General features: G+C 44.3%; 1 protein-coding gene across 2 annotated transcripts in view; it reads right to left on the bottom strand.

Moving 5' to 3' along the window:
* Positions 1–824: 824 nt before the first annotated feature.
* The window catches only part of LOC147633030 (uncharacterized), a 30,003-nt gene continuing 19,639 nt past the window's right edge, over positions 825–11,188 (bottom strand). The window contains exons 8-14 of one of the 2 annotated variants that reach the window (XR_015267072.1): positions 3,365–3,449; positions 2,332–2,463; positions 2,081–2,232; positions 1,889–1,936; positions 1,709–1,790; positions 1,543–1,596; positions 825–1,291 (exon numbers count right to left, since the gene is read on the bottom strand). Coding sequence is in view for 1 of the 2 variants with exons in the window: in XM_086806028.1 (XP_086662154.1) it covers positions 1,155–1,291; positions 1,543–1,596; positions 1,709–1,790; positions 1,889–1,936; positions 2,119–2,232; positions 2,332–2,463; positions 3,365–3,449 (652 nt within the window). In the remaining variant the exon portion in view is untranslated. The remainder of the gene's footprint in view (positions 1,292–1,542; positions 1,597–1,708; positions 1,791–1,888; positions 1,937–2,080; positions 2,233–2,331; positions 2,464–3,364; positions 3,450–11,188) is intronic. The other variant, XM_086806028.1, reaches the window with a different exon arrangement.

The following is an 11,188-nucleotide window of genomic DNA, read 5'->3' as shown; positions in this document are numbered from 1 at the left end:
TTGATGAAAGAAGCTTGAGAAAAACTCCATAGCGCAGTCATGAGAAAGATGCTAGATACACCTGGCCTTTGTCCTTGCACCTAGGTATCTATGGATGTATCAATCCAAGGATAAGAGTATGATTAGGTGTACCGAGTTCTGAGCTTGCAACATTGTGTGAAAACCACCCAATAGATCTTTGCATGTTGGATTCTTGTAAATTCCATTATTTAATATATCTACTACAAGGGGAAAAAAGACTGCTATATCACTGCTTTATAACAATGTCCAAGAGACTACTTTTTCTTACATCTGAATCTGCTAATGACTTAGCAAAACAGTGCTTTTTGGTACACCTTCACCTGCTTCTACTGTCAAAAAGTTATCTTTTCGGCCCTGAAAAGGCTTGTGGATTGGGTTTTCCATCCACAGATAATGCTGACAAATGACTTAATGCATTCATTCATGCTACATAAGGCAAGAACTTAATTCAAAAATACTGTTTTACTCTTACACTCACATCTCAGTTCAAAACTTTGATAGACAGCACGTGCACCCACAGCCTTAAAACTATGCAAAATAATCAAAATCAGTAAGAGTGACCCATCACATTATTATTACTACAATGCGACCAGAATCTTAAAGCAGACGCAAATAATGATATGATTAGGTAAAACCTAGCATGACTGAGCAGCTGTTCGCACACTGAACTTTCCATTTAGTATGCTTCTGAATGCGATATAAACTTTCCTATATTATTAGAATAACAGCTTCTAATTGCTTGGGTTCCAAATTCTGGAGGATGCGAACAAAAAACGCTACTTGGCAGATTGTAGAACCCAAACAAGCCTGAAACATTAACTCTTTTATACTTCACAAATTTATATGTAGAACAACAGGCTCGGTCTATGGATGCCAGAGGTAGCCTTATTTGGCTTGTAACCTGCAACATTTTGGCAATGTTGCATCGTAGTGCATCTTTTGCTCGTAATTTACAAAAAAAAAGAAACAAGACTTGACTACAACACTTCTGACGTTCATATGCCGGATAGTATCCAGCATCTTAGGCATTTGAATCTATGTTACAGTTCCCCCCCTTCATCAGGCTGTTTTAAACCTTATGAGACAAATATTGCAAAATTGACTATCTACACTGCTACAAAATCAGTTCTTACCTATCTTTCCTCTTGGCAAGCAGGTGCCTGTGCCTGCTGCGAAGAGATCAACATCGGAGAGTAGCCATTCACTTCGTCTCCATGGGCTCTCTTCATGCCCATATCCTCATTAATGTTGACACCCACTGCATTATCCTCTGTAACATCATCCAAAACACCTACTTAGATGTAGGCCTTCCAAGCTCCAGCAAACTCACCAGCACATTTCAAATCCCATATTACGCTGGATATAGATAAATCCCCTCCTGGGCAAGATTGATGTCCAAGCCTCACGGCTGGTCAAAATGGGTCCCCTCATTGTGGACCACTTTTAGTACACGGATGTAAAACTTTGATAACCTTGTCATGATTTGTTATTGATATAAAAAGATGAAAACAGGGTGCTTACCAAAAATGGAAACTATCGATCTTCTTTTAGGAGGGCTCTTCTTTCGCAGCTCTCCTGTTGCAGAAAACAAGCTCTGTGAATCAACACCCTCAAGCTTGCAATGATTCAGTAATGCTGCATTCTTATGAGATGGCATCTTACTGGAACAGCAAAAATTTGCCCTTACCAACAGTTGACTGCATGGACTTATAAACATCTGAACTCTTGAAGGTGTAGCCAACAAAATTTGCATCTTTGGAAGGCAGCATCTGAAACCATGGAAGATATTTTATTAACCTAGAAGTTGTCCTGCACTACGGTGAACTGTAAGAGCTAGTTTGCTTCCGTTTGCAAGATCAAACAATACCTTCCGCCATGGTCCAGATTTGGATGACTGATGCTGGTTATTGTCCACCTGCATGAGCCATACATAGCATTTGAATGCCCCTCCAAAATAGAGTTTGGTGAGAACTTGCATACTTTTAAGCAGGGCACAACCAAAGTTAAGATGTGCATTTGAATGCCCCTCCAAAATAGAGTTTGGTGAGAACTTGCATACTTTTAAGCAGGCCACAACCAAAGTTAAGATGTGCATACTTCTTCAAACTTGTCAAAGTTCTGAGTATCCAGTTCACCATTAACTTCTGGTTTATAAGCAGCCTCCATGTAATACAGCTTGTCCCATTGCACACCTCTAAACCATGGGTGATTCTGTAAAAAGGGCATGATTCAAGAAATAGTAGTGGCGTAATCACACAGACAAAGCTGGTTTAATGCGAGTCTTCCATCAAAAGATAATGGAATCCACACCTTGATTTCATCAATGCCTCTTGTACCGAGCCGGTGATCAACATCACAAAGCAGTCTGCACATCAAATGCTTGGCTTCTCGCGACAGCTTCATTTCTTGAGGAAACTTTAAAGAGCTTCTCCAATTTACAATCTGCTCCATTGAAAGACAATTGAAAATTAAAAAGTATTTCCTTCTCTCAACAACCTAGTGATTCTCACCAATAGAATGCTTGCTTCCAAAACACTGAATTACAAAGTATTGGCCGTAAATTGTGAATCTAGAGAGCATCATAATTGATCCCTGGGCCCTACCTTCATCTGAGCTAGCAAAACCCTTCAAAAATTGTGGTATCCCATCAAAGATACAAACAATAGCCACCCAAACATTTCAAAAAATTTACAAAAGCATCCGAAAATGCATCCAATGCCAGGTCATCATGGCATGCCACAAGATCATCTATATTCCAACATGTTACATAGCTAAGGATGCATGCGTCAGCACAATCAGATTGCTAAGGACACAATGCTGCAGAATGAGGATCAGCTGGTTGAAGGTGCAATGCAATGGCAGCTGAGGGCTGCAATCGGCTGTGAGAACGACTCGAAAACAGTGCTCACGCCTTGATGTGTCAACTCAGCATAGCATTCTTCGTGAAGGTTAAAATTTATCTAACATGGAATCATAGCATTACCTCTCTCAACTTGCCAACTAGCAATTCAGGCTACAAATGTCTCAATAGCACTGACTACGGCTCCTCCTTGGTGAAAACATTAGCATAGATGATCCTTGACCATGATGTCATTGAGTACAAGGCTAATATCAGGGTCCCATCTCACCTCTTATCTAAAAACAACTATGGCACAACGTTTATACGATTTTATGACCTTTGAAACACCTTGACAATTGAACTTCTTCAAAAATTACAAGCTTATAAAGCCAACAATGAGAAATACACACAACTAAAACACCTCCAATACGTTGTCTTCTAAAAGGGAAACAGCTCCAATCATAATTAGTAAAATCTGTATCAACTCAAAAAAATATATAATACCTTCCAGCATGTTGTCATTGGATCATCGGAGTAAAACGGTGGATAGCCAATAAGCATCTCATACATTATTGCTCCAAGCGACCACCTGCAAACCCCTTATGGAAGTGAAATGCAAGGAAAAAGCTGATGGGAATCTCTCTCTCTCTCTCTCTCTCTCTCTCTCTCTCGTTTTACCCTTGATAGTAATAGAAGGAGACTTTTTTTTTGTCTTGTACTAGTTTGTTGGTCCATGGGTCATATTTGGCAGCGATACACTCAAGAGACTTGGATTACACCCAATCAGCCTCTACCGCCGAAGATGCTATACTACAGAGATCAGTTTATGCGTATCTCAACGGATGGATTCATAGAGACCTGGATACATGGATGTGTACATGCCTCACAGTGCCCGAGTGGTGATTGGCCAGCTCAGAGTGTCATCACACCAGCTTGAGATTGAGACAAGTAAGGCAGCACGGATCCCTAGAGCAGAGAGGATATGCAGACTATGCCAAGAGGAGGTTGACAGTGAGGAACATTATGTATGCAGATGCAGAGCATATAGTGTCATTAGAAAGAGAGACACCACCATCTTCAGTGGACATCCCTCACTCCACGAGATCATGGACTCCGCAGACCAGCGCAGATTTGGCCAATTCTTATTAGAGACACAACGCCACAGAGAGACACTGATAGGGACTCATACCACAGGGAGTGGTGGGCGACAGCCCTAGCTCGCTGATTTCTTCCAGAGATCTATCCCAGTGCCTACCCTGACACAAGAGGGGGTTACACTTCAGCGCGCTGCGAACCTCCGAGCCAGACGGAGACCGAGAGCACCAGGCTACTAGACTCCCAGACTACATCAGAGGGAGATCACAGAGATACGGGCTCGACATCAGCACCATATCCAAGAGCGGCTAGCTCACTTACAATCACACCCGGAGTTCATGCTCCGAGGTATTTTTGCCTCGCCATTGCCTATGCATCACATATTACACCCCCATTATGGTACTGGTTGGAGCTAGACAGATCTGCATTGCATTCTTGTATACCCTACGCATATAGGTTGCATACTGAGCCTCTAGCAATAGTGCTCCATCCATCACACCCCCACTAGCTCAATACTTTCATGTTCATTTTGTCCTTTTTTTTTCTGGACATCCAGAAGACATTGACAGTTGTACATTGATTTGTCTCATAGGTCGAGTTCGGCCTCTAGTAGACGTTAATACAGCTTTCTTTCTTTCTTCTTCTCTCTCACGACGGGACCATCTTCTACATAGAGACGCACCAAAGCCACGAGAGGGGACTACCACATGTATCGGGATACCATTGGCAGTCAGCTTGGAGGGGGGAGGGGATCAGGAGTAGCGCTTTTATTCAAAAAACACTTACAGCCCATTGTTAGCATAGTCAAGAGGGATGAGGACGCCCGCTACATGTGGGTTCGATTACAGATTACAGTCTCGAGATGCATCTATGTGGCACTATGCTGTCATCCAGGATTCTTCACAATACCATTGGCAGTCAGCTTGGAGGGGGGAGGGGATCAGGAGTAGCGCTTTTATTCAAAAAACACTTACAGCCCATTGTTAGCATAGTCAAGAGGGATGAGGACGCCCGCTACATGTGGGTTTGATTACAGATTACAGTCTCGAGATGCATCTATGTGGCAATATGCTACGTCATCCAAGATTCTTCACAATATGCCCCACAGGAGCAGAGGGAGTCACGTGCTGGGGTACACAGTGACACACTGGCATCTTCATCAATCCAACATTTGTAAAAAAGTATTACTTTTCTAGGAATATTTGTCATATGCCGTGACACCATTGTGAGCCCTCAGTCCAGGGACAATCAAGCATGAGCTACGTAGGTCAGTTTCCAAGCCATAGAGATCAATCCAGAGTCGATCCTCTTAACCCACTTGGAGAATTCATCATATAGGTGCATGTAGCAGTCAACCTTCCTTAGCAGTAGGGTTGCATTAGGAGCATGTCGCAGCATATATGTCAGGATGGCATGCCCATGGACTAGCCAAAGCCCAGCCCATGGCTGGTGGACCTGTCGCAGGCTGGTTAAGGGCTGTTTACAGCCCTACACCCCTATTAGAGGCAGCCGACAGAAATAGGGGATCATGTGTCCCTGTCAGCCAGCATATGGGGCTGCCTTAGGGACTACAGCAGCAAGTCGTGGGGCCTTGAGCAGTCGGCCAGTAGGCTGGCAGCAGCAAACCAAAAAAGCACCAGCCTACAATGTTGATAAAACATTTTATGTCCAATATGTACCTGGCCGACCAGCATCAGGGAAGCATATAAAAGCAAGCGCATAAATTCAGCATAAATCATTCCAGAATTCAGCAAACAGCAAGCAGTTCTCAGTCAACAAATCAGCAAACAGCATTCTACTCTCTCTAGGCTAACATTGAAGCTCCTCTTCCATTCTCAGCCAGCATATGTGCAATCCTACGGCTATTCTGGACTTGCATAAGTGGCCCCAAAGAGTCTTCTACAGTGCCCTTGGATTGGTCGACACTAGATACTCAGCCGACATAGGATCTTCCTCGTCCTTGCGTTGGGCAGTCATATCGCTTGTTCTCAAGCATTGTACAGCAGTTCTCCATAGGATTAATATGAGCAAATACTCCTTGCGTTGGGCAGTCATATTGCTTGTTCTCAAGCATTGTACAGCAGTTCTCCAAAGAATTAATATAAGCAAATACTCCTGCGTGGGTAAATGAGCATCGGGCTCGTCCGACCAAGCATCTCACTATGGCAGATATCCAGGCCATCCGGCAGAGACCCATACTGTGGTCCGGAAAAAACATCCATACCACCACCATGTCGAGAGAGACATCGCATCAAGAAGAAAGCCAGTAGTAAGTTAAGGAGGCACAAAGTTTCCAAAGCGACACACCAAAACAAAGTACGCTTTGCCAAGCACAAAAGAGCTCCTAAGAACAATCATGGAGCAAATAAATTCATTGAAGATGCAGCTTGCCGCCGAAAAAGAGAAGCCCAAAGGCGACCTCTCAGATCTGGCAAAAATGTTTCGGCCTAGAGGAGGAACAAAGAAGAAAAGACGACGAAAGACATGAAGAAGCTAGAAGAAAAGCTGAAGAAGAAAAAAATAAAGCAAAACAGAGACATGCGGAGGAGCAAAGGAGTAAGGAAGCTCCATGCAAGAATGAGGAAGACGAGCACCATCGAGAAGCCGCCGATCAAGAGTTTCAACAAGAGTTTCAGCAAAGACTCAACTGGGAGGCTATGTAAATCCAGCATCAACAGACGATGGCACAAATTCCGGCATTCCTCCCCAAGATGGCTACAAATACCTTGTCCTCCACGGCCCCTACAACCACCATCATGTGTTGCTATGTAGTGAAGTGATGGTAAATGTGATCATGCTACTGTTACTCAGTTCATTCATCAATTTGAAGCACATATTCCATTAGCTAAAATTATAGATCCACAAGACAAAGTCCATGTGGCAGCACCCTAACTCACTGGGAAGCTGTTACTTGGTGACAGCATTGATCACAACTTCACACCGACCCCCTCACAGGCCAATTCCAATTTGATTGGGCTACTTTCATGGCTGACCTCAAGGCCCGTATTCTTCCACCACAGTATATGACCAATCTTGAGGACGAGTTTTACAAACTCACTCAGGGTGGTTCCCCTATTTTGACCTATTCCAACAAGGTCTTAGGTCATTACCATGGCCCATCAATTGGTTATATCGGAAGAAGATAAGCTAAAACAATTCATGAGAGGTTTAGACACAAACATTAGGTACCCATTTAGGAATCTTGAGCCTCAAACTTATGCATGGGCACTGACCCTTGCTCAAAATCAGGAACTGATACTGAACGGAGATAAGCCCAAGCAAGCACAATCTAATGATTAATCCTAAGCCCCAACAGCAATCATCTACCCAGGGTACGGGAGCTTAGAACAACAAAGACCAAAAGGACCAAAAGAAAAATTCTTAGGGTCAATCAGGCAATAAGAAAGATTCTTCGCCCAAGAAGACTCCTCAGGAAAAAGCTAAGGAGGACATCACTGGAGGTTACCTCCAGCCAGATGAACAGACATGGTATAAGGGAGAGAACCATTGTTTCTTCTACCACGATGTGCGCCACACAGAAAGAAAGATTGCACTAAGTTTTAGTGCTAAAAAGTCTACCAAGGCATCCACTTTCATAGTTGCAACCGTAGCATCCCCATCCACACCCCCGCCATCAGCTTCTAATGTTGTTCAACTATTGCTCTCTTTGAATTCAGTACCAGCAGTGGTATTTGATGATAAACATGAGGGTGAGAGTGAGGGACAGCAAAAGGGTCTCATCCATGCCTATGGCACTGCAAGGGGACAGCAATTCATTGTCCTCTTCGACATGGGCAGTTCTGAGGATGCCATCTCTCCGTAGTTGGCAAACAAGATGAGTTGTACCTTGGTTCCTTATCATTTAGATGTGGACGGGTTTAAACCTGGTCGACGTACACACATCTCTCAAAAAGCTTAGCAATACGAGTTTCAAGTTCAAAAGGTAACATTCCAACGAAATTTCATTGTTTTTCCTCTTTTAGGGTGTGACATGATCCTCGGGATTCAATGGTTTAGACAATATGCACCCATCCCTGATTGGAGGCAAGACACTTTCACTATTGTTGAGGGTTTTCTTGAACCCATCATGATTCGCGAGGATCGGAGCATTCTTGGCATACTACTCATTTCCCACATTCAGGCCCAACGAGCCATAAGAAAAGGAGCAAGGTGTGTGTTGATTTATGTCCGCTCTCAATATAATGCAATTCAGTTAGCACCTGTAGTGGACTAGAGGATGGCTGCTCTTTTGTCTCAATTCAACAATTATGCTGCGAGATGACCTCCCACCCAGTAGACCTGAGGACCATCGCAAAGAGTTGGTTCCTGGTTCAGAGCCTCCCAACAAGTTCCCCTATCGCCTTTTCAAGGCATTGGAGAGCGAGTTGGAACAACAATTATCCCAGCTACTCCGGTTTGGATTTATCCGACCTGCCTCATCCCCATTTGACGCAACCATCCAGTTTGACCAAAAGAAGGATAAGACCATACGCTTATGTGTGGATTGCAGGGCGCTAAATAAGCTAACAATTCAAAATAGATTTCCCATGCCCAAAATAGAGAACATCCTAGGAAGACTCATGGTGCCAAAATTTTCTCTAAGATAGATTTTTTTTTAGCTTTTCTTACACAGACATTGTGTCAAATCCACCAATTGTTGTAACCTTTTTGGTCTCATAGGTCATTTTGGCCTTTTGAGGATGTTAATATATCATTTCATTTCATTTCTCTCTCTCTCTCTCTCTCTCTCTCTCTCTCTCTCTCCACACACTATACCACTATACATTTCATCCGCCTTAACTCCAGCTTGTGTTCTGTATAAACCTAATACTTCCAGCTATATGAGCCGAAGGCCAAAACGTGTATTAAAAGAGGGCATAAATGTTAATAGACACTGTGCTTTCACAAATCTTCACGACACTTGTGTTTTTCTCTTAATCCCCTTGTACGACTAGTGCGGTTCTCTGTGTATGTACAAGACGAAAAAGGCCCACAAAAGCTACCCCCTTAATATCACTTCTACAAAGAGTACTTCCTCGAGCTCACACTAGATGGATTCATACAGAGGCCAAGCTACCTACAGAGACATGTCACATGCTATGAGGATAGCCACTGGTCAAATTCAAGTATTCAACCCACAGCTTGAGGATAGAAACAAGGAAATATGGATATTTCAGCTTATGTAGCTAATTTTGTACGAATGTTTTCCATGGTTCAAGTTCATCATGGATACATACTACTTGTTTGGTCCCATGAACCCTCTAGGTCCACCAAAAGATGCACTTCTACATAGATCACTTTTCCTCAAGCTCATTGACGTTGGATTCATCCAACAACCAAGCTACCTGAGTGTTTACATATCCGCGAATGCGGATTGCGATTGGCCACATACAAGTTTGCCTCAAAGTGGAGACAAGGAGAGCTCAGTGTGTCTTCAAAGCTGGAAGACCTCAAGGGGAGAGGATATGCCGATTTTGCCACACAAAGGTTGAGACAGAGGAGCGTTCAATATGTCACTACCCACCATGGCCCTCGGACGTCGGCCATGATCCCATCATCGGCTCCGGATGCAAAACATGCTCCATCACCATCGAGCTGCCTTTCCACATGACGTCGATAAGGGAGACCTCTCGGCCATACTCATTAGTCCCATGCTTGATATTTTGGAGAGTGGAATACCATCTATTGGGGGCTAATGCCTCTCATGTTTCATGTTCCTTGTAGTAGTCCATGATGAGATTTCCACGGACAGTTTTGCATCACTCTAGTGACATAGTTTTGATTTGTTCTATTTTATTTTTCGTTTCATGATGAGATATGCCATGGACATTATTGTATCACTTTAGTCTCATAGACCCATTGGGTCTTTAGGGTCTCTCTCTCTCTATCTCTCTATCTCTCTATCTATCTATCTACAGCTTGTTGAGTGCAGAGGATCCACAAAGGCCATTAGCAGAGCTCACACAAATCCTGACAAAGGCTTTACATACAGCTGCAGCGACGGCCTTCCCACACACGCAGCCCATAGTACAACCACGTCCTGGGAGCATGCCCCAAAATAGTTGGTATGATGATGACTGTAGGGAGCTCAGAGCCCGGCTACAGAGAGAGGTGGCCACAGGTGTTACTACATATAGACAATCATGCATCATCTTCCGATCCCTCATTCGTCGAAAGAAGAGAGCATTCTTAGCTCGGCTGGAGAGAGACATCTATCACTTGTTTTGAGTCAGGATTTTGGGGAGGCCTGGAGATTGCTTAGAGAGCACCCCCCGCCTCCGGCCATTACCTCTCCAGATACATGGGGCGAGTATGTAGCCTCCCTCTACACAGTACCAGAGCAGCCACCACTACCGAACCCTCCAGAGCCTTGTCCACCCACTTCTACCTTCTTCACAGCAGAGATGGTGAGGAGGGCCATCAACAGATTGCATACAAGGAGGGCACAGGATCATGAGGGCATTGTAGCCGAGCATTTCATACATGCTAGAGATATGATTGTAGACTTGCTAGCTCTCATGTTTAATAGAGCCATCCATGTGTGAGGGGTTTCCTGGGACTTGGAGTACTTCCACGATTGTGCCGGTACTCAAGTCTGGAGATCCGAGCCTGCCGACTAACTACCGCACCATTATGATTGGTCACTCGCTGGCCAAGCTATATGTCTCTATTCTTGAGCAGGAGTTGACCAGATGGGCAGAGAGACAAGGGGTCCGGGCTCAGGGACAGGTCGGTTTCAGGAGGAGATTCTCTACTTTGGATCATATCTTTACCCTCGGGGCTATCATTGAGGAGGGCAGAGCACATGGGAGGAGGATCTACTGTGGCTTTGTGGATTTCCGCAAGGCCTTTGACACAGTGCCCAGAGCTAGACTGATGCGCAAGCTGCAAGGCTTGGGGGTTCCATGTGAGCTCATTTGGGGTATTATGGCACTTAATGAGACAGTAGTTGGGCAGGTGCAGACTTCAGAGGGTCTCTCCCAACCAGTACACTCCACTATAGGGGTGAAACAGGGCTGCCCGCTCTCTCCGACTCTATTTGGACTATACATTGATGAGATCTCTGATTATATTGGGACACGAGGGGACAAAGGAGCCCAGTTGGCTGGCACTTGGATACCTCTGCTCTTATATGCTGATGATATTGTGCTTATAGCAAACTCACCAAAGGGTATGCAGAGGTGAAACCCATCCCGTCAAGTGGGAAAGACTCCGTTGGACACCCACACGCTT

The sequence above is a fragment of the Cibotium barometz genome, chromosome 12 (assembly GCF_041138505.1).
Source record: "Cibotium barometz isolate CiBa-2024 chromosome 12, ASM4113850v1, whole genome shotgun sequence".
NCBI classification, from domain to species: Eukaryota; Viridiplantae; Streptophyta; class Polypodiopsida; order Cyatheales; family Cibotiaceae; genus Cibotium; species Cibotium barometz.
This window is presented reverse-complemented; position numbering and strand designations above follow the sequence as displayed.